At 40.7% G+C, this 23,717-nt stretch overlaps 1 protein-coding gene across 3 annotated transcripts; it reads right to left on the bottom strand.

Annotated features, from left to right (window-relative positions):
* Positions 1 to 1,536: 1,536 nt before the first annotated feature.
* On the bottom strand, positions 1,537 to 22,828 carry MKNK1 (MAPK interacting serine/threonine kinase 1). Of its 3 annotated transcripts, none has more exons than XM_048945962.1 (14): positions 22,728 to 22,828; positions 22,451 to 22,582; positions 22,165 to 22,334; positions 16,862 to 16,960; positions 15,955 to 16,052; positions 14,756 to 14,835; positions 13,228 to 13,301; positions 10,639 to 10,743; positions 7,610 to 7,665; positions 6,754 to 6,849; positions 5,708 to 5,902; positions 4,935 to 5,099; positions 4,270 to 4,313; positions 1,537 to 3,331 (listed from the first exon to the last, which is right to left on the bottom strand). In XM_048945962.1, exons 3-14 carry the CDS (start codon positions 22,238 to 22,240, stop codon positions 3,103 to 3,105), a joined length of 1,317 nt encoding a protein of 438 aa, XP_048801919.1. In that variant the 5' UTR covers positions 22,241 to 22,334; positions 22,451 to 22,582; positions 22,728 to 22,828; the 3' UTR covers positions 1,537 to 3,102. The 3 variants fall into 3 exon arrangements, with proteins under 3 accessions (XP_048801919.1, XP_048801920.1, XP_048801918.1); XM_048945963.1 differs by lacking the exon at positions 22,451 to 22,582 and adding an exon at positions 20,155 to 20,259 and having other exon boundaries at positions 22,728 to 22,823; XM_048945961.1 differs by lacking the exon at positions 22,451 to 22,582 and having other exon boundaries at positions 22,728 to 22,823.
* Between the last annotated feature and the right edge of the window lie 889 nt (positions 22,829 to 23,717).

Genomic DNA, 23,717 nt, shown 5'->3' with positions numbered 1-23,717 from the left:
TCCCCCCCCCAACCATACTAATATGCCTCTCTGTCAGCTGGCTCGCCCACTTCTTTCCTGATCTGCCCCATTTCCTCACCACAAAGTAGCCTCTTCTTTCTTAAGCCAGGAAGCCCATATAAGCTGCCTGCTATGTTTTGTTTGTTTGGTTGGTTTTAACCAGTAATTGAAATAAAGCAGTACAGATATTCAAGATATTCAGCCCTTCCTGGTAAGGAGAGGGTGCAATTCAGCAGTGAGACACAGCCATGGTTGGTAGGAGACACGAACACACCAAGTTCAGCTGACAACAGAGAAGACATCTGTGAAACAGTATTTCAAAAGAACAGAGAGCTGGTACCCTGATTTGTGACTTCTACCTGCAAAGAAGTGCCATTCCCCTACTGAAACAGACAGCCTCAGAAAGGCATTGCTGTGGGCCTTCTGGGAATACAAAGCCCAGAGAAAACTTGGTTCTCAATTGTAATTGCAAGTTAAAGATGAGATAGGAAGGAGGAACCTGTGAGGGGAGTGTTGGACCAGCAGCTGAATTCGACTTCATGTGGAGGCAAATGTTTAACATCAGTGTTACTAAGCAGTCGTTCTCCTATCACTTTCTGCTACAAGAGCTCCCATGCTTCATGCTACTCCTCTTACAGGGGGGAGAGGAATAAGGAACAGAGGGTTTTAAAGCCTACTTCCAACTAAAGCTCTTGATCTGGATATGGCAAGAGGATTTCCTTTAGAAAGCAATGAGCACAAACAGAGGGCCTGCCATCTGTTCTGGGATTCCTGCTCTGTTCAGATTTTAATAGGAAAAGAAACAAAACCCACACTGTTTGATGCAGATCTGATTGTTGCAGGTGAACCTCACACAGGAATTCCATCTCCCACATTGATTGCCTTTCAGGAAGAACAGCCTTCCCCATCCAAACTCAATTAGACATGAGTAGTCATAAACCTTCAGAGACATAGAAATTGCCCTGCAAGTAATGGAAGCTAGTTTACACCTGATAATAGAACAATTGACATAAATGACTGCCTCTTCCTTGTTTGGGGCAGTTTTCTTAGTTCCTAATTTTACACGACTCTGGCATAAACTGCTGCCAGCTGCTCATCTTCCTCTCTGCCAGAAGTTACTGCCTTGAAGAAACACTCCAGATTTTAGCTCTTGATTAAAAAGCCCAACATCTCAGCTTCAAGCCCTGAACAGATAAGCTTCTAAGTATGCATCAGCAGGGAGCAAGGATGCTCTAATACAGGTCATACGTGGAGACAGCTGCTGGAAGCATCCACAAGGCAGCTGCCAGCACCACGAGAGCCTCATGGGGCTCAGAGCCACCAGCTGGAGGACTTGTCATAATCAGCAGACAAAGTTTAACAATTTAGTGCAAGTCCTGCTTGGCTGCACTGGAGACTGATAAAATAATACAGCCACGGGAGTGAAAGGTATGCTTATACTCAAGAGTAACCACAGAGAAGTAAGTAATTCCTGATTATTTTTTCTTGAAGTCGCTGAAAATCATCAGCAAGAAACCACACAGAACAATTGTCAAATGTGTTAAGTCCATAGCTTAAAATGCTTTAATAAAAACAAAGCAAAACACATTTCATAATCACTGTCACAATGTATAAAACCTTTTAAATAGAACTTTAATATTAGTCACAAAATACAGCATGTTGTATAAAAATAGCTGTATGCACACTGATAAAAGAGTGTAAAACTGCTCTAATAGGACATACAAAGACATTCAGCTTTGACTACTCAAATTCCAAGCACTTGTTGGATCAGCTACTGTACTCCTCATTCTGCTTGGGAGGGTTTAATGCCTGCATTGGGGGACCCCCCTTCTACCCTCCTCAGCCTGTGCACAACGCCCCAGCAAACGCTTTCACAAATGGCTGGCAAGGTTAAGGTGCTTCATGTTGGGCATCTCAGCCCGATTTTCACAGCTTATGTTTTAGAAAGTGCTCAACAGTTGCATCCATCTCAACAGACACCTCAACTTGGTCACTCAAAATCTTCAGCTTTTCAGCCAGTATCCTTCCAAATTACATCTGATCCCTGGTGCATCTCAGTACTAAAACTGGAACTTGGAATCTAGTCCCTCAGCCTGAGATCACTACATGAGTGCAGCTGCAGTACTGTTTTTGAACAGATGTACCTCTGGATTTTACAATCCTAAATTATTCATGTACCAAAATTTACTCAATCCTGTCCATTAAGAACTGCAGGTAATGCTCACCAATGGATTTGGAAGAACATGAGTTTCATGAAAGGAAGGTATAACGGACAGTAGCATTAATATACATAACAAAGCAGATACGAAGCATAATCATATGTAATAATGTGGTTATCAGACTTAAGAGCATAACTGTAAGAGAAGGGGACAATGGACAAAAAGAACTGGTAAAATATACAGTACAACGTGGTTGAGAACAAGGTGTCAGGAAAAGAAATAACACTTCCAGATTTTGTCCCTCATGCTGACACACAAACAATCCACAAGGATAATTAAAAAAAAAACAAAACAGTCCTCATCATCTCTGCAAGCTTGTGACCTTCTTACACCTCTACAATATTGTCCACAAAACATTTACGCCCGGTGAAGGCAGTGGAGACAAAGATCCACCCCCAGTCATCACCTCTGTTTCCTGAGTCTACAAAAAGAGAGATGGGCACTGTTGGTTGAAAACAGTCCCTGCTGCTGACAGTAGCAGCAGCACCTTGAAGGATTTGCCACCAAAGAGAGCAAAGAGATATGTAAACTTTATGCTCTGCCAGGCAAAGCAAGAAAGTATTTTTTTCCAATGTTTTCAAGCTTGAATTTTAAAATGTGCTCTTCCAAGAAGAAAACATGAAAGCTTTGTGATGTATCACCTCAGATAATACAGCAGCAAAACCATCTTCTATAGTTTAAAAACATCAGTTAAATTATCTTAATGCACCAAATCTGACAGGCAAAAACATTCAAAACATAAAAGCTACCCCCTTGAAGTTAAGAAGCACATCCCAAGACCAAGCTTCTATTCAGAGAGTAAGAAGCAGAGAAGCTTTCATCAGTACAGAAAATCCACATAATAAAACAGGCTGATCTTGCCGATCCGTAGCAGGAAAGAAGTTTAAAAGGCTTTATGGGGGACTGGCTGAAAGTCACTGTTTTTGGTGGCATGTGTCATTGCTCTGCGCTTGGCAAGCCGGGATTTGGATGGAGGAGAAAGCTTCATGGAGCACACAGCACGGGCAGCACTCTCGTGCTCTGCGCTGAGCTCGTTCTCGTGCTGAGACAACTGGCGGTTAAGGGCGATAGCCTCAGCTGCAAAAAGCGTCAGGTCTTTTGTGCTGCTGTTCCTTTCAAGGGAAAAGGAGAAGGCAGTTAGAACGCATGCAAAGAGGCAGTTGTGGCTGTTTACACTAACAGCAGAATAATGCATTTCCAAGCAGTTTTCTTTCTCCTGTCGAAACACTGACACGGGAGGCAAAAAGACCAGGTAATATTTGCATCTCTCCTTACTGGGACAACCAACAGTGCATAATAAAAATGCTTTGAGATTTTGGAAACAGACACAGTTTTAGTCTTCTGTCTGCCATGAAACCCCAGGAAAACCCAGGAAGCCACCTGCAACACCGTGCTTCAGTTTCTGTATGTTAAGAAAGCAGAGGCATGCGGGACAATGCTGTTTCTCTTCAGAGAACTGCAATCCCACTAGAATTACACATCTGGGTTCAGGAATTGCAGTTCTGAGGATTGGCAGAACCTGGAATTGCCAGTGGCAGACATGGAAACAGAAACAGATGTGTGACTCAGGCCCTACAGCATGCAGAATCTGCCATCAAACCGCTTTATACAAAGCTTGTCCTGCTCATGGTTAAATTGCTACTGTGATTACCACGTTTTCAATGGAAGTCAGATCCTAGTCTGTACATATGATTATCCACCCATCAAAATGTAGTCTCTTCGGGTAACACACGGCTTTATGCCTTCTTTCGCCTCCTGGGCAGCAAACTGCCAAAACCATGATTATTTCCAGTCTAAGATTAGCCATGCTCCACAGGAATCCTCTCCAATGCCTTTCCCACAAACAAGTAAGATTAGATTATAAAGAAAAATGACAGCTTTAATATTTCTGATGCTCTTAACAAAATTAGTGCTGCCATACTTATGTAGTTCCACTATTAACCACGGATCTTACCCATTCATTTGCCACCTCCTACCCCTCCCATTCTTTCAATAACAATTCCTGGCCAACCTGATAGATATTAAAAAAAAAAAGTGAAAAAAAGATTACCTTTGAAGTACTTGAGGAGTAGGTAGTCCCCTTTCAGGAGCCTGCTACAAGAAGAAGTTAAGAAAAGTTAGTTATGTATTAGTAGGTGGGAATCAAGCACTCATAGGAATGATTTTGAAAAACAACAGGTAACTCTCTCAAATTCACAATTAAGGGATACTGTACATTAAATACTTCACCGTGGGTTTACAAATCACTGTTGACTGATTTTCTAATCCACCTCTCCCATCACAAAAAGAGACCACCATTTGCAGGCATAATACTAAAGCTTGGGAAGCTCTCCAGAGGGCCCATCTATTCCTTCTTGCACTAAGAACTGAAGCAAAAGAGCATACTGCTGTTCTTTTAGAACAGTACCTACCAGCATTCTGCAGCACTGCATTAGAGAGCAGCACCACCATAAGCGCACTGCAGAGCCTAGTTTCCACAGGAAAGCTATTTAAAATGCATAAAGCAAATTAAAAAAAATACTTAAAGCTTGATAGAGTCATCCAAATATTTACCACACAGAGCTTCAGGAAGAATGAAACCACTGGATATAATGTAATTAATCAAGACATGAGCACTAAACATGAAATATTTCTACTAAATACTTAGAGAGAAGGAACAGCTTGTTTACAACTAAGGAAGAAGAATAACCCTTAAAAATACAATGAGATACATACTCCTTGAACCCATGAATGTTGCAAAACTTGAGCAGCACTAAGTCGTTCTTTAGCATCACGAACCAGCAACTTTGAGATGAGATCTTTGGCCTCAGAGGATATATGTGACCAATCCTTGTCAGGAAATTCATATTTGCCTTCCTGAATGCTTTCAAAAAGCTTGTTCTGGTAAAGGAAAAAATGTTTAATTTAAACAGCAACTAGAACATAACCAGATGACTTCTCAGGTGAGATTCTTTTCAGTTTTATCCACTTCATAGGGTGAGTGACAGCTGAAAACAACTAGTCTCCTTATAGAGCAAATGGAGAATGACAGGCAGCTCCACAGAGCAGTGCAGTACATTTTAGGATGGCTGTGATACACTGTCTGCTGACAACACCTCTCACTCTCCAGGAACTATGAAATCAACCTACTGTTTTCAGAAAGAATAAATTCAGGCTCTGGATAGAAATTCCTTGGGAGCACAACTTTCACCTGAGGAATTCTGGTGATTACTGTCAACCAGATCAAGGATTAGAAAGTGAGGGTGGAGGAAGGGCAAGAGAAAGCTCTGAGATCTCATCAAGAGAAGAAAGAGGTATCTTTCCAAGCATTACATGAGAAAGGGCTGTCATAACTCAAGTCTTAATTACCAGATTCACTTCTCAGTGAGAGCTTATCTTCCCATGTAATTAATATGCACACCACTCCTCAGAGCTCGGTCCAGTCTTACACCCTACATTCACAGGGCAAAGTACAGGGTCTTAGGTATGCCCAGTATATGCAAATTCACCTGGCAAATTCTGCAGACTTCTCCTCTGTCCCAGCCACAGTCTGTGCCACAGTTGCCCACAAAAGGAGGGTAACCACTGAGCATGATGTACAGGATCACTCCTAGGCTCCAAAGATCACACCGTTTATCGTAGAACGTGGCCTCATCTGTGAAGACTTCAACTACTTCAGGTGCCATGTATTCTGCTGACCCACACTAGGAAATCAAATTTAAATGAGATTTTGAAGTGAGGCTTGAGCCTAATATTTATTTTGGTGGTGCTCTTGGTGGTTTTTTTTTAATTAAACATTTTCCTCTCTTTACAATATATGCCTTGGTCTAGAAGCAGAACTGTGCATCGGGGACTACTGAAACTTGCTGTTAGATTTTACTGAAGTCTCACTTTGTTAAGCCCCACAGAAAGCAAACAGGATTCTACTGTTCTTTGGCAGAATTATAAACTGCTCCATATTAATCTGTGATTTTATTCAGAGGATCTACTTATTCATATTTTACACTTTTAAATCTTACATATCTGTTTGGGGCTTTTCAGAAAGTAAAAAGTATATCATAGAAAATGATTTTTAGAAAACAAACTCCTGCAACAATCTGACAGGTTATTATTTCCACAGCAATGCCATAAGAACAGCTCTGTAGCTTTACAAGTTTATCTGTTATGAAGCAACTGCTTGCAGGGTTGCATTCCCTCTAGCTCATGGGTCTTAGCTACAAGAACCAAGTTTGTAGAAACGTAGACAAAATTGAGTTCAAACTCAGTCCCATAAAAACAAACCATGAAAATCTTTATCTTTGGGGTGGTAAGATATAAACAGGATCAGTGTGATGCATTCTGGCCCACAGGAGAATTAACACAGTGAGCTGCTCTTTTGTTTACTCGTTCTATGACTGGGAAACCAAGACAGTACTTATCACACATACACCTGCTTTAAATGAAACATCCACCACTCAGTGTTGTTGCAGTAAGCCCTTTGGAAGCCATACTCTGGAGATGTGAAAACCAGTTTTGTGGTAAAGGGAAAAGCACAAAGCCACAGTCCATCTCTTACCGGTGTTGTTAACTCTGGAGTAGTTATGGGAGTACATGCACTGTTCAGCTTCACCCCACTACCAAGATCAAAGTCACATATTTTTACTGGAGAGACCTGAAACCAAAGATAAAAATACTCAGATTCAGAAGACTGAGACTGTCTTAGTTTCAGCTGGGATGGATTTTCCTTCAAAGTCTGGTATGATGCTGTGTTTGGTTCTAGGAGGAAAACAATATTGATAACACACAGATGTTTATAGTTTCTGCTAAACAGTGTTGTATAAAGCAAAGGCCATTCAGAGTGAAGGGCACAAGGCGTTGGGAGGAAACAGAATTAGGACAGCTGACTTGAACTGGATAAAGAGATATTCCATATCATTTGACATCATACAGAAGGAGTTCATCTCACTCTCTTCCACTGCTCAGGAGGGTTGGTGAGCATCGGTCAGTGGGGTGGTGAGCAACCTCCCTCAGTTGGTCCCACATCCCCAGCATCTGACCCTGTCACATTACTTCTCTATTTACTGGGCAAGTGCCAGTACACAGTGGAGCAGCTTGGGAAATAAACATAACACAACCAGCTGGACTGCAAACATTATTTGTCCATCTGGGTATTACCTCAGAATAGATTAGATGCTAAGTTCTAGTTGCCACGTCCTCTCAAAAATCAGGTGGCTTTTTATCAGCTGGACAGATGCTTACATTTTTACAGCTCACAGAAGAACTGAGACTCTTCACTGGAATTCTGCTGAAGTTCACCAATAGATTTGGAAATTTTCATGAAAGGAACAGACTGAACGTGAGCACTGACTTAGGAAACTAAGTTTAACATTATAAAGTGTATTTTAAAAAAAAAAAAAAGAACAGAGCAGCACCTTTTCTGGAGATTCACACAGGATGTTTTCAGGCTTCAGGTCCCGGTGAGCGATTCCTAAATAAGAATACAAATGCTCATTAGAAAAGACACTCTCCTGTTTTATTTCTCTGTATTTCTTTTTCTTAGAAGGTGGTCTAGGAAATATTCTAGGCCTGAGTTTACACACACACAGCCCGTAATGACACTGCAATTAACTAAATTGCAGTGTTTATTTGTAAAAAGTCACTGTTGCATCACGCTATGCCTTTATCATCTTTAAAAGCATATAGCAGTCAATCAAGGAAACAAGAACCTGCTAACACTGGGACACTTTGGCTAACCCTAAAATTAGCTAATTAAAAACAGCTTATTGAGATGACAGGGCTGTAGGAAAATGTACTTGTGTACACGATCTAGTCAAAAGATTTTTGTGCCTTCTACAGGAAGGTCTGTCTTTCCAGAGAAATCATTCAACAGCTTGCAGAATTCCTTTCAGCACAGACACTACCTGAGACATTCCTTAGAAGAAAACACTGAGCTTCCAGATGAAAACATAGCCCCTTTAATGTCATGTACAGCTACGTATTCACTGCTGAAGCAAAAGAAAATATCAAGGCTTTTGTGCCAGAGGTAGAAAAAAAGTCTTCAGGAGAACCATTCACTCAATTGCTAGCAGAATAGGCCACCCTGGGAAACACAAAGTACCTGTTGCAAAGACAGTTCTGTATGATCAAAACAGTTCCTTGATTGCCTAAACATATATTTGCTGGAAGTCCTCAATTTAATATGATCAAGTATAACAGGAAGGCGGAAAACAAGTAGCAAAAATAAAAATCCAATGAACAACTTGGCTGTTAGCAGCACTCTGGTCTTGTTTAAAAGCACTTTAAGCACATCTTTAAGCACATTTGCTACTACTCTGTATTACGAGATAGAATATATGCCACCAACTTCTAGCTAAGGTTCTAATCTCCTTTCTCCAGCACAAACCACAAGATGTGACTTAAACTCTAACACTCATAGCATAGCACTGACCCAAAGGAATCAGAGCAGCTTCCATTGCTTGTGCATGGAAGAGGGGAAACGTGACAAACATCCATCAAGTCAGCCCATGTTGACGTTTACAGCAAGGCTGACAGAACTCCCAGCAGTTGGGTCTGCTTGCAAGATGAAACCTAACAGCCTTGTTTTGTATTACAGTTTGAATTCAAATGTCTGGTTATATAATGTTTTATTTTGCAGCAGCACTGAGAAAAGAAAACAACTGCCTTTAAACACTCCTCCAGTGGATTATTAGCAATAAAGCACACATACCCCAAGTGGGTGTAAGGCAGCATTATCATCCAGCTGAGTTTTAAACTACTACTAGCAAATGAACTAGTTCTTCTCAAAAAAAAAAAAACAACCAACCTGAATAACTATCTAGCTGTAGCACTCCACTGTTAAGTTGTGTGATAAAACTGCTTGCATTTCCTGTTTACTTCAGTGTCCTGTGTGGTACTTACTAATTATTTTAATGTGACACAGAAGAACCATAAAGAGAACAATAAAATGAAGCAGGATGCTGCTGTAGCTGATTCTGTGAGACATCCCCACTGTATCAATTCACAGCAAACAGCAGGAAAGAAAGTATATTGATGCTTTAGCACCATTTTAATGAATCACATCCCTTTTGTTTGGGCAACGGGGAATCAAGGCTAAGCACTCTAAGAGAACTACTGAAAGATATTAGCTGAGTAGATATTAAATTTGCTTGAGCAGTATTCCTAGACTTTCTGCTGTTAACACAATGAATGTGTGTCTCTCCACGTCTGGCCTAAGTTTCCTGTTTATTATTCACTCCGTAATGCCAAGTCTGAACGTGGGTATTCAAAGACAACATCCTCAGCAGATTCAAAACTCAGTCACTGCATAGCCAGGCTATGAATATTACCAAAAATCTTAACCCAAATTAAGCTCTTTCCCACATACTGGAATTAACTTTTGATCACAGTCACAACATTGAGCAAGATCAACATTCCTTCATTTTACTTTATTTACTCTTTCTGCATTGTCACTCTTTTTTTGATAGGTTCAACCTCATGAGGTCTAAATACTGTGATTTCAACTCTTCAAGCACAAGCAGTCCTGTGACTTAGAAGTAAAGCCTACAAACGAACCTATTTTGTTTTACTCAAGAATTTAGACAGGAAACAAACCCACAGATCACATGTAAAAGGTGGCTAACAAGAAAAGCAAAGTGAATGGAAAGGAAAGCTTGTCAAAAACATAGCCTTCAATTAAGTGCCATTCAATTCAAAGGTAGTTACTGCAATACAATGAAAGCAAACACTAAGTAAAGCTGCTTAATCTAGGCATAACCAGATAATCTGGACAAGGATAAGGTTTTATAGTCATCTACCACATTCCACTGGAACACACAGCTCTGAGTTGACACACAGATGTTTTGCAATGAAACCAGAGTACTTTTAAGTAGAAAACAGCAGGAGGAAAGCATTTTAAAGTAGAAGAACTGTTCACAAACAGAAGTGCTTTTAAATCTAACCACATTCCTAATGAAATGAGGGCACCTCCAAAGAAAGGCTATGGTTCACTCGTCAGTCCCTCCCTCAACAGTGAGGACTTGAATGCAGAGACCAAAAGCTAATATGGAGGTCTTGCAACTAGCAGAAACTCAGGGTAAATACAAAAAAAGCATCTCTGCAGATCTGAAAGAGGGAGAAATTAAAAAGAAATCAGCTTCCTTTTGAGTAACCTCTGCATAGTGGCTTAGGTAATGTGAACAAGCAAATGGATTCAATCTTAGTGTTAATTCTCCTCAGCTGCTGATTTAACTTCTGTTTTTCAAAAGGCTATACCATCTTAACACAGCTGATCACTAAAGCAACCACATTATGAAACAATTGTTATAGAGGAAGATAACATAAGTCATCTGGCATGGCTGGAAATGGAAACGCTATCCAAGTGAAGGCTATTTACAGATAAAATGTGCTTCACATCCTAAAGGCACAATATCAAGCAGTAAAGATGGAGAGAAACTTCCTTTACCTTTTGTATGAAGAAAATTCAGAGCTGAGGCGATATCTCTCACCACTTTGCTAGCTTCTCGTTCATTGAAATGCTTCCTCTTTTGGATATGGGCCAGGATTGAACCTGTAAGAATTAACAGATAGAAAATCTTAGTGCAAATGCTGCCTGAGCCAAGAAAACGCTCTGTCAATACATGGATAAAAGTGCAATAGCTAAAACTGGTCTGCAACAGAGGGAAAACTGACTGCAGTGAGAACAGAGTCAGAGAGAATTTATTTAGAAGAGTTCTAGGAAAACTCAAACATCAGTTTATATGTATGGAGGACTTCAGCAAAATCCACCAATCTCCAGGTCACAGCAGGGCACCCTGGAACTAACTCTCCTCTTTTGTGTAATCTGACAGCTGAAACCTTCCTCTGAAAATCAAGTAAACACTTTTTTTTTTTTTAATTAAATCTCAATATTATCAAAATGAAAATACATACTTTAAATACACTGTTCCTACTGACATCAAGATAAGGCTCACATGCTGAGCTAGGGGTGTGAAATCTGACAAAAGGCCTCTCAAATATGAATATACCAAGGGATTGGTGACTGGCAGTCAGAGCACCACTGGTATCTCTTTAACAAAGCATAAAGGGAAGTTTATTTCCTTTTCTTAAAGTGAATTCTGTTCATCTTCTCAAAACATTAAAAAAGCCTTTAGAAAGTAATTGAACATAATCCACAGAGATCCAACCCCATTAAACAGCCTTACTACTCGCATTTTTTAATATATATATATATTTTTTAACTCAGAGATGTATGCTTTTTACAGCAATTAGGCATAGAAGTTAAGTAACTGTGACATTTGTGATTAGCTCCAAATACTGCATATATCTTATATATCTGTATATATATCTTATATATCAGGTGAATTCATTTTTATTCCTAAGTTCTAGAGGTGGAAGGACACCTCCACTCCTCTCTTGTAGGACGCCTTACTCTCACACGATCAGTACTGCTGCTACAGTAAGGATTCAGACAGAAAAATAATGAAGTTCACTGGTAGAGACAGTTAAAAGAAGGATGAACAAAAAGACTCTTCAGAGATGCTTTAAAGTACTATTTCAGATGGCTGGAAGAAGGCCACTTTGGGCCAGACTATCAGTTCTCAAAGACACAAGGTTTTCCCTGCTGATAACGCCACTTCTGAGCTTACCATAGATTTTTTAAGGGCACAGAGTTCAAGGGATTTTCCTGGCAGAGTTGCTCTTTACACATTTACAAAGTAAAAACAGTTCCCCAGAATGCCTCCATCTTTACAGAAAAGCCTGCAGATTTTTCAGGAAGCAGGTCTGAGCCACATTAAGTGCTCACTTCACTCAGCAGATTTATTTCAGATCACCCTTCTGAATACAGCTGACCTTCCAAACTCTCTGTGCTACAGGATGGCAAAAATGGAAAGCCCATGCTATGACCCAATACTGTAGTTAGCAGTGCACCTTTGAGACTGGATCCAGAGTAAGATTCATGAACCAGCCGTGTTGTTTACACCAACACCAGAATTTGCAGCCCATCAGAAGTTGGCCCAACCCCTTGATTTCCATTATTCTTTGATAATCATTCAAACCCACATAATTAAAGTTTCAAATACTGACATCTTTCAAAGAGAAAAGCTTCAGCTTAAGTTAAGTGCTGGAAAAACAGTAGGTAAGATAGTGGAGAAAGTGCAGCACTATTACCCACTCAGCAGCAGTGCAGGAACACTGACACACATAGCCTCACATTCAATGGAGAGAATTAACGAGCAGAAGGGCGCAGAGATGGGAAAAGGGACAAATGCAGGCTTATTCCAATCTAGCCCTGCTACAGCTAATTTGCCAGAGAAGTCTGTGCAGTGAAGAAGAGAAACCTAGGCAACAATAACGAGATGATACAGTAATTTTAAGGGAAAGTGAATGAAAGCTCTTTCTCAGTGAAAAGCAGTGTCCTTAAGAAATTGAGTTCTGCATCTATACTAAGATAATCTGCATTTCTTGCTAATGTGGTTTGCTACTGTCCTCCAGGTCAGTGACAGCAGATGGTGTTATACAGACAGGAGCACAAACCTCCAAAAACTCAGCTGTTCTTCGAATGACACGTCATACTTTTAACTCATGTTTTTTCATGCCATACAGTTAATGGATACTGTAATTATGCACTACACAGACAAACAGGAGAAACTGCACAACACAGACTTCGTGTGCACTTGAATGCTTGGATGTAGCTTCATTCCCCTGGTGACCAGTGACCACAAATGCTCACTGTAGTGGCTCTCAAACAGCTGCAAGCAGACACTTTTACTACTGGAGCAACGCGAGGCAAAAGTAAAATGTCTTTTTTCTAATAGCCACTGCACAAGTTTCAAGTAAACAGCATCAATCCTACACTGAAGGAAAACATTACCAGGATATCTAGATGCTATACCACAGTCATGCACAATACTCAACATACTGTCTCCCTCTGCTGCCTCTTTGTCTTCAAATTGTCAGGCACTTAAAATAAGCTCTTCACTTTCTTTTGAAACACTGAGACAAACAGGACCCAGCTGACTCAACAAGCAAAGGCAGAGTTGCTGTACAGTACCTCCTCGCAGCTTCTCAAAGACAAGGTAGTATCTTGTGTCATCTTCAAAAAACTCTATTAATTCCAAAATGTTCCTTTAAAAAAAACAATAATAACAAGGGTAACTATAAGAGTGAAGCAGACAGCGTAAACAGAGCAATGAATGTCTTGTTATGGATAATTAGGAAGTGCCAGAAGTAACCAAAAATGAAAGTGCTAATTAAGGAAATTGTTTTGGTTGCCTATCGCATTAAAATCAATTTCCAACTCATATTGAAATTTAAGCAGGGGAAACAGGAGGCCAAAACCCAAAATGTTCATCGGACAGAATTGTGAAAGACTTCTGCTACTGCTCAGTTGACAGGAAGATAACTGATAATAGGCTATATTTAATAAGTTGAAAGAGTGCATTTGTGCTGAAGGCAAGAGCAAAAAATAATTACATTGGCATTCCTTCTCCGCAGAAATCACAAAGCAAAACACACAGGGCTCACAGGAGACAGGCAACGATCAACATGACATTAAGTCCAGTACATCACTTGCCACTTTAAAACCAATTTTGGCTTATTAGTGGACAGTCTTTGCACAGTGCAACACAAACACCTCAAGCTGCCTTCACAATGTCCAACATTTAAGTTCATGTAAGAGTTTTTCAAAACTTAGAGGGAATACAAAATCTAAATGATGAATGTGGCCATAAGAACTGCATTTTGTTTTTAAATCAGTTACATGCTGGATTATCATATGCTTTCAACAACACAGAGAACAAAGATTAACCTGCTTCTCTACAGCACAACTTAAACCCAAGCATTTGATAAATAAGCTTAGGTTTAGACTATCTTTAACACTTGCACTTAAAATTTGTTTAAAAATAGGCTTTAATGTGACCCACACAACTGCAGCACAGAAAGCAGCTGCACTATATATCATACAGCAACACTTTAACAGAGATATCTAAAGGAGTAGTTTCAGAAACTGCTTACACTCATCACAGAGCATGCTGTCACTGGCAGCACAAGCTCTCCTTCCTTTTCAGACATGAGCAGCAGCTCTGAAGTTGCTTCATCCTGTGGCTATATGAAGTCAGCACAATCATCCAAATGAAAGCTAAATTAGCTTTTGGCTTATTTAAGAACTGCAAGCAGGAGGACTGACACAAAGAAGAAAAAGCATGCATTAAGAAAGGGTATGACTGTTGCATTCAACAGCAGCTGTTACTAGGCCAGCTTTTGCCAGTGGTGAAATCACAAGGGAAAGTGTCAACATGCTAACTCCTTATTTAGACAAAAGCCACGCATTACTGAAGCACGTTCAGACTACACCGACCTGGATGATGACTGAATTATGCAAGTTAATTTGTAAACATTTCTCTAAATTTCCCAGATAGGAGGAAAATCTTATTTTGAACAGATCAAGTCTAAATTCCAACTGGTTTTAAGGAGACTACTGCAAAATTCCGAACCAAAATACAATACAACACAAAATAAAGAGGCTTCAATTTGAAAAAAGACTCAAGATACTTTAAATAAACAAGAGACTCTATACTTACTTATTACCCTGACACTGATACAGTGTTTCTATTTCACGGAAAACCCGACTTCGACTGTGGCCAGCATTTTTTTCAATGATCTGTGGGAAGAGATAGAACTCATATTCAAAAGATCATTGCAGGAACTGCGCCCATGCCTCTGGGTTTGGATAACTGATCTAGAACTTCAATCTCATATATGACCACCAGAGAGAGATACTCCACATTTTTCTGCCTGTTTAATTTGTCACGTGTCTATTTAGAGTGTCAGCAGAGTCTGGAAAACATTCAAAGGACAGGAGAAATGAGGACAGGAAGAGAAGAAAGGAACTAAAACTGTCTGTTACCACAGTTACTGATGAGTTACCACAAGGCTTTTGTTGCATCATTTTAGTTCTGCAGAAAAGGAGATCCTTTTGAGTTCTAACAAAAATAGATTTGAGTCACATGAGACATGAAATAGACAGAAAGAACAGACTCATCATTATGTGCATTTAATTAAAAAGTACTAAACTAACCACGGAATGAGACATTGGCTCACGGCACAAATGTCACAGAGACCCAACGGCAAGACCTAATGTGCTAAAGCAAACATACACATAATCTCAAAGTCCTGCAGTGCCATCAGAAGTCACCTTCCTTCACACATCCCTCAGATCAAAAGAGGACAAAGCTTTTCCACAGGAGTGGAGACTGAACGACTGCAACATGAACTGAAAGCTCACAATGTTCCTGCAAGTGCCAGCACCACCAATATGCAGTGTCAGGTCCTCAGTTTTACATGCAGATTTGCAGGCCATCATGCTAGATAATGACTTGGCCACTTCTAACACAAGAAAAGGTAAATATATATATTTACATAGATACATACATACATACATAGATGTATATAGATATATGTAGGATTGTAGGATGTATATATATATACATATATGTAGGATTGCAATTAAATCAGGACATGATACAAAAGCAAGCCCTAGACCTAACCATTAACAACACCATTTAAGGTCTGTGAATTTTACCAGTGGCTGATATCACAGTTCATTCTAGAGGCAAGATATTTAGAATGACAGACCTATCAACAGTTAGACTCATTTCATGCATTAAGAATTTCCTAAAAGCTTTTGCTATTACACACTCTATTCGTGTTTTAACTTAGATAGCAGGAGGTGGAAAACATGTTACAGGTGGTAGTGATACTGCTTCTATTCTATACTTACTTTTACTGCATATTCTTTCCCAGTCTGGAGGCTGACAGCACCCTGAACTTTGGCATAAGCTCCCTCACCAAGAAGCTCAGCAGTCAGCTTGTACAAATCTGCCAAAGAAATCCAGCAAATGGGAAATATAAGCCAAAGCATTTGTGAATAACACTGAGACAAGCTATTTATCTGATGAGCATCTCTCAAATGACATAAGAGAGAAAATGTCCTTTGGTAATGACCACAGAAAACAGATTTATGAAGTATTAAAGTAGATGTGCCAGGATTAATTATGCCTCATTATTCACCTTTTTTCCTCCTCACGTTCCAAACAAATTTAAAGATGATTTCATCTCAGCAGTAAAATTACAAGTTTGTTCACACAAGCACCATTTTACCTCAGTGACTGCTAGGATCTAACACACCTTCCCTGTCCTCATTTATAAGCCAGAACTGATTTTTTTTTCAACTGGAAAACACTTCCCTCCTTGATCAGAAAATGCCTACCACGTGGAATCCACTTGCAGATGTAGTATCTCAAGTATAAATGAAATTTTAATGCTTAAGCCCAGAAGACTGCTATCATCATCATCGCTTGTAATCTACCTTACAATGCTACTTCCTCCCACAGAAGTTTTGTATTAGTCAGTTTTGTCCCATTGGACTGTATTTTGGTGATAGTGCCTTGGCATTTTTGCTCACATCTAGCAGTCAAAACACTGATTCTATTTAAAAAAAAAAAATCAAGTATAAACAGAACACATCAATTTCAAAACCACAAGAAATAAAAAGTGATGGAAGACTGAAAGATTAAAGAAATACAGAAATGCTGACCTTTAATGTTGGCCAAAAAGCAATGCTTGGCTATGAAAATTGTAAGAGAAAATGAACCATTACAAGTAGAAGCTCAGAAATTACCACCAACCTTCAAATTTCCCAGGGACATGATCTGTGGCTCTGGTCCTTTTCTTTTTTTTCCTTTTCCCACTGTCTGCTATGGCAAGAGGCTGACTGCTGACCATCTCTGTGTGACAGAATATAAAGGTGCTTTTAACACACAGTGGATTACTTCAGGAGAAAATGCACATACTTGTGTTCATGCCCTTCAGCTATACGCAAGTATCTCTGCTTCCTTACCGCAGGCTGAAGCCTCTCCCATAGAAACAGAGGAAACCTAAAAAAGACAGGCTGGGTGCTGATTAACAGTTCTGGGGAGGTTTGATAAAAAAAAAAAATGATTATGCATCTGTTGTGACTCCTCCTCTCACAGCACACAAAGGGAAAGCACAGGAATAACCTCACTAAAAGCCACCATGAGCTACCTTCAACAAAACACGTGCCCTGAAACACAGAAGGGAGGCTGGAAGGCTAAAGATGGACAGGATTTTTAACCCTCATACAGGTGCTGTACTTTCAGTTATGCTACTGTTTAAGACATTTTCAAGTCAGCTTAAGAAAATGAGCTCCCCAGACAACAGAAGGGTGAAGAATGGGAAGTCTCAAATGCAGCAGTGAAAAGCAGCAACCACAGAAGTCAACAGGTCAGAGGAGGAATGTAGGTCAGTTTATGCTGACAACAGGCCAGCAAAACATTTCTAATAGATTCATTAGATTCAATAGATTCCTTCTAAACCACAGATTGGTGTATAACCCATGCTCCAAAATGAGCACAAGATCTTACCTCTTGCATTAAAAGTTGCAAATATGACAAGAGCTTACGCAGAGGTAACAATTCACTGATGCAAGATAATATGGCAGAAAAAGACATCCTCTGGTTTTTAAGGAAGGCCTAATCAAAAGCAGTGCTTTACCAGGGGCTACTTCAGACAGCTACCCTATTTCCAGAAAGGTTAAATGATTCCACAACCCACTCACATGAGCACTTCTCCAACACTTCAGTCCTACCTGCCAGCCTGGCTCTGCCAGTTACATCAGTGCTCAAAGTCTTCAAGGCAGTACCAAAGAACTGCTAAGACATTATACAGCCAGTGTAATATAAAGTCAGGTCTTATATTAAAGGGAAAAAAAAACAGATTCCTAGAAACAGTATGATTGTAACAGTGACTGAAAAGTTCTGAAACCATTAGGTTCTTAGGTAATTCTCCTTTAACAGAGTACCTTTTTGAATAGAAGTTTTTTAAAACTTTGTAACTGTTTTTATACTCCCCCTGTCTCTAAAGTACTCTTAAAACAGGGAGGTTCTGAGGCAGAAAATACTACACATCTACCAAAACAGGAGAAAGAAAGAAAAAACTACTTTTCTTGTCAGTATCTGTCAGTAGCAGCTATTATGAGTGTCACTTAGAACTCGCCTGCTGTCTCAAATAGACAAATGTTACTTAGAAAACCCTCTAATGTCTTAGGCAGCACTTGAAAAATGCATCACTCAAAGCCACAATCATCTATTCAAGAGAGCAGCAAATCCTCATTTTCAAGTCTTTAGCAGAATACACTAAGAAATCATCACACTGGAAGACACTTCTGAGTTCTGAAATACAATGAGAAAGACACGGGCATGCATCTTACCTGCTTCTGAAGAAACAGTTCATTTTTAACTCAGACTGACACTTGGATAGGTTCAGCTTTTAAAATAAAGATAAGGGCAGCCTTTGACAGCAAGTCCCAGCTCCCACTGACTTCAGCTTACGTGAAAAGTTACTCGGAGTTGGGATTAAAACAACACACATGAAGCTGCTCAGAGTCACAGCTGGACTTTTTGAAGGAGGCGGCTCACTCCCAAGTCAAAAAGTCATACCTAAGGTATCTTAGTTCAAATATTACGTGGATTTGGAGCTTGTAACAGATTAAAAACTATGCAAAAACAACAGGAGATAAACCCTTCACGTTAGCACAGCTGACATATTTGCTCATGATCATCTCCCTCTCTCAGTTGGCTATGATATTTACAGCCTGGTGTTTAATGCCTCACTGCATTATTTCAATTCCTTTTGGTCTGACTCAATTCCTAAATTACAGATAACTGCTTCCTTAAAACCAGAAAGTTCACCAGTTATCTTCACAGAAATCAAATTATGAAAACTGACATTTCCAACCCATAGTCTAGACCTAACGTACTACCAGACAGACATTCAATGTTTGCTTTATTAGATTACTTTTTTTACCCTTCTGGTTTGCTACTTCACATCAGTGCACAGTTCACTCCTCTGTCAATACAGCCTTTCCTTGATAGGTGTAATAGCTTCATTCTCATTGGCAGAAGGAAACTAGACCTAATCTTAATTAACAATTGGAATGACAAAAAACTTCCTTCTAATTCCTAAGCAAACACCTTAGAATTCCTCAAGTTTTCAAAGCAGTGTGTTTCTGTGACTGCACATAAATGATTTTGATGACAGTGAAAAGACTGCATGGAAAAAAAAAAGAAAAAAGAACTGCCCTGGAGAAAAAAGGCTCGGAGATGCATCAGGTCCAAGAGGAACACTAAACACTGCCATTTAAAGGTCATTTTACAACATGGCTCACAATGCTGAACTCCTGTTTCCACCAAACCAACTTGTCCACCCTGGCTGAGCGCAGGGAGGCTGGTGCAGAACAGGATTTGGTGCTTAGAGCACTTCTTACATCCCTCTCAATCACAGCAGAGTCATACTGCTCTCCAGCAAGGTGCTGATGGATTGAGCTGACAAAAGCTGAAGAAACAGGGCACCATTCAAACTGATCTGCCTTTCTTTTCCAGACAGGTTAGAATTACTGGTCACAGGACAACACAACCCAGCAAAATCCATACAGCAAGAAGAATAAAAAAAAAAAAAGTGTGCAAGTTTTTGTCTTAACTGCAGTGGTACTGAAGGCTTGCATGTTATTATCACCATAATTCAGTGCTGAGGTAATATTTAACATACACATTATTCACAGCCTTGCGTGGGAAAGTAATAGTTACAGCCTTCTCCTTTTGCAATTGTTGCCTCTATAAGTATTTCCAAAAGAATGAATAAAAGCACTTATTATATAGAAGAGTCTCAAATAATGACAGCTGAAGAAGGAAAAATCAACACCACATCCATTACCTTTCATTTCGCTTCCTAACACTCCATATACAAACATGCCACAATCCACTATCCAAAAGTAACTCCCTTCTTATTCTTATCTGCTTTCCCAAAGGAAGAAAAAGCATATTTAAAAAACAAGCATACACATATCCAGGAAGCACTTGGAAAACACAATACAGATGGCCTTCTTCTATTAAGAAGCAGATACCTTGTTTATGTGTTTGAATTCAATGGGAGGAAGCAGTTTAAGCAGAGTCCAAGTACTACCACCTGCTTCAACACTGTGTCTTGCTTGAGCTGAGTTGTTCAGTAACTGAAAAGGAACACATCACATTTACATTCAAAAATCACATAAGTATTGCTATATACATTAGGGTAGCATCCAGAGTCTCAAAGGACTGCAAGAACCTGGTGCACTGGGCTTCACAGGAAAGCACGGTCAGGCACAGTTTTGCACTGAAGACTTCATCACCTATAAACACAGAATGCAAACTATAGCACTGTTTACAATGTTCCCATCATTTCAGCTGACATGGCATGGTCATTCATCTGTATGGCAGTTTGTTGTAATTCATCCTTAGCTATCAAAGTTGCCATACAGCAGATGTTACAGCAAATTTTGTCTCCCTGCTTCTCTCTGTGATACCCTTCAGTCTCACTTTTAGAAGACCTCATCTTCTGCAAGCTGCAGACCAACACCATACAAGGAGTTAGGCACCTCCCTTGCAAACTAAGGATGGGGTTTCTGAGGTCCTGAATCAAACCCTCCAGCAATGGATGGATCTCACTTTGCAGGATAACACAAACATACTTCAACTATCGAATTTATTACTTCACCATTACTAGGGAAGCAGGGAGAACCTTAACAGAATGGAGAGCACACTTTCCCCTCTCCTGTAGGGAGAGAACAGTATGTTTTAGCAGACATGCTATAGACAAGAGGACTTCTGCTGAGATCAGTCTATGCGAATACACCTGCATTATTTTGAAAGCACTGGTAATCACTCAGAGTCAAAGAAAGAGAACTTATCATTCCCACCGGAAAGATCCAAAGGCAAAGAAGACAAGCATGATGACCATAAAATGAGTTGACAAGGAAGGATAACAAAAGAAACTGAAGTTGGCTCAAAAACGTACTACAGTCACCCTGGTTTCTTGTTCTAGGACAACTTGCCTATGTGGCAACCAAGTGGATAACAGGATGAAATAGGATGTAATATTCCGTCAGACTAGCAAATATTCATGAACAGTAAGTGTTGTCTGGGACAGCGTGGCATACATACTGGTTAGGGCACTAAAAACCATCTTCCTTCCTTCCACATAGAGCTCGACAGCCAAATAAGGTATTTAATGCTACTGACTATTGCCAGACAATTCATATTTAAGAGTTTCTATCACAGTGCAGTAGGACCTGAGCTGCAAAATTATTTTAAATTCCAGATCATACGTATTTTAAATGAGAAAAGTCCTTGTAACAGTACTTTGACTCAACTACTCCAAGCTTCTCTAATCCCTTGAGCAGTTTTAAATTAAGGAGCTGTGCAGGACATGTCAGTCCCAAGGACCACTTATGAAACAGCAAGCTGCTTCTCCTCTGCAACATCTGATGGCATCAAGAACTCTCAGCAGACTGCCTCTGCATCACCAATTAGCTCCTCTAACCCCACACAGCGAGCTCCCATGTCAGTTTTTAAGTGTAAACCAAAGAAAATAACTTCTTAGAAGACAACATTTCATTTTGAACAAACACAAGATAAGGATTTCCTGCTCATACTCAACACCCCACAAACCATCAGTAAGGACATCTCTCACTGGGAAAAAGGCTACACAACACACTCCCATACTACAAAAGCCTTTTTTGGAGGGATTCATTTACCACAAAGTGTTTTTAAAACCTGAAACAAGAGTGATTTTTCTTCCTGTCATCCTCTCTTCTTTCACCTAAAATTAACAGCCACTGAACTGCAGTGAATCTTCACGTTTGAAGTAACACACACAAAAAGCTGTACGTTTTAATACCTTGTTACCCGGAAAGGTACAGGAAAGTAAAAAAGAAATTCCTCATAGTTCTTGTGTGTGCACGTAAGCTTTACAGAGAACTTAAGCAGCATTCATACCATGAAATAGTGTTACCATTGGCAATTCCAACTTCAAGGGGCTCTCGGGTGCTCAACACCCCCACCTTCCCAGGAAAGCTGCCAATACCACCCACAGTTACCTTCAGGAGTGCAGTGGAAGGGATTCAGCTCCACAGCTGTGTTCTGCCCCGCTTCCATCCAGCATCTGGGAGGCATAGGGAGCAGCTTTGTGCGATGAAAGCCAATGAGTACACCTTCAAAGTTACCAGAACAGGTGCCAGGCTTTCCAAGCAAATTGTGCAGTGTTCATCTGTATGAAAGAAAAAAGGTCTTTAGAAGCAGTCAGCTCATAAGAGAAGAGAAGAAAAAACAAACCAGCCATCTAATTGGTGGTTTACTTTCAAACAAATTCAACACTTTACAAACCAGCACCAGCGCTGTCAGGGGAACGGGCTGATGCTTGGCTGTCACACATGTCCTGAAGCCAGGAGCCGGCTGTCACTGCTGCTGCTGGCGTTACTCCCTCGCAATCACTTCACAAGGTCACGGCAGCGATACCTTACATTATAGTAAAATGTTCAGTACTCAGCACCCTGCTCGCAGCTGGACCCGCTGGCTCCTGCCTCAGCCTTTCTCTCCCACACCTCCCCTCAGCGATGCGAGGAGCGACACCCCCAGCCACCACGCACCCCTCCACCCTCACCTCCATGGCGGCCGCCGGCGTCCCGCAGCGGGAGTGGCGCCGCGCCTCCGGACAGCCTGCCCGCTGGGCGGAGGGGGGGAGGGGGGAAGCGCGCATGCGCGAAGCGCCATTTGTCGTGAGGCCATTTTCTCCTGTGGGGAGCGGGCAGCTGGTGTGCGGGTGAGGTGCGAAGCACCTCTTCTCGAGGCCAGCAGGGAAGGGGTATCGTGGACGTGGCTGGGTCACCCAACTTGAAATCCTACTTGAGTGTGAATGAGCGTCTGTGTCCCCACTTGTGGCAGGAAGGCCACACAGGGGTAACCTGAGGTGGAGGTGGCCGCCATCTTGTGCTGCTGCCCCCCTCCTGGGCTGAGGTTGTGGTGGTCACCTTGTTGTGCTGCTGCCTCCTTCCTGAGTGCCTGCTTCTTCAGCGCCTCGTGAACACAGTGGCTGTTCTCAGCTTTTGGCAAGATTGTTCTTGCCCAGCCCAGGCACGAGATATATGGTAACCCTCACATTTGTATGAGAAAATGGGAGGTATGGCACTGCAGGTGTGGCTACTGTGAAATGTCCTCAAAAATGGGAAGACCTGTCTTGGAGTCCTGTCATGGATCCTCTAGAATGTACACAGGGTGGATTAGTGGGGGAAAAAAAACACCACAGGAATGAGCAATCAAACAGCATTCAGCTTGTTGTTAAGGCAATAGCTTCACACGCACCAGTGCATTCAAGAAAGCCAGAGAGTCTTTCTCGTCTCATGGCTTCATCAAATATTTGCTCTTGTGAAGAGCTAGGGCACAGAAGGGATGATAGGATAACTTTATAGAAAAGTCTTCTTGGATTTTTTTGGTTTTGTTTTGGCTTTCCTGTCAGATTGATACTGTAAACGTGTAATGCCAGCAGCATAGCAGATAGTTTGAAAGGTCATTTCCTTGCATGCTATCTTTGTCCTGTGCTCCTACAGGCATTCTTTGTAAGCTGTTGATTTTTCATGGGTTTTCCAGGTTAGCC

This window comes from Lagopus muta, chromosome 5, assembly GCF_023343835.1.
Source record: "Lagopus muta isolate bLagMut1 chromosome 5, bLagMut1 primary, whole genome shotgun sequence".
Lineage (NCBI taxonomy): Eukaryota > Metazoa > Chordata > Aves > Galliformes > Phasianidae > Lagopus > Lagopus muta.
This window is presented reverse-complemented; position numbering and strand designations above follow the sequence as displayed.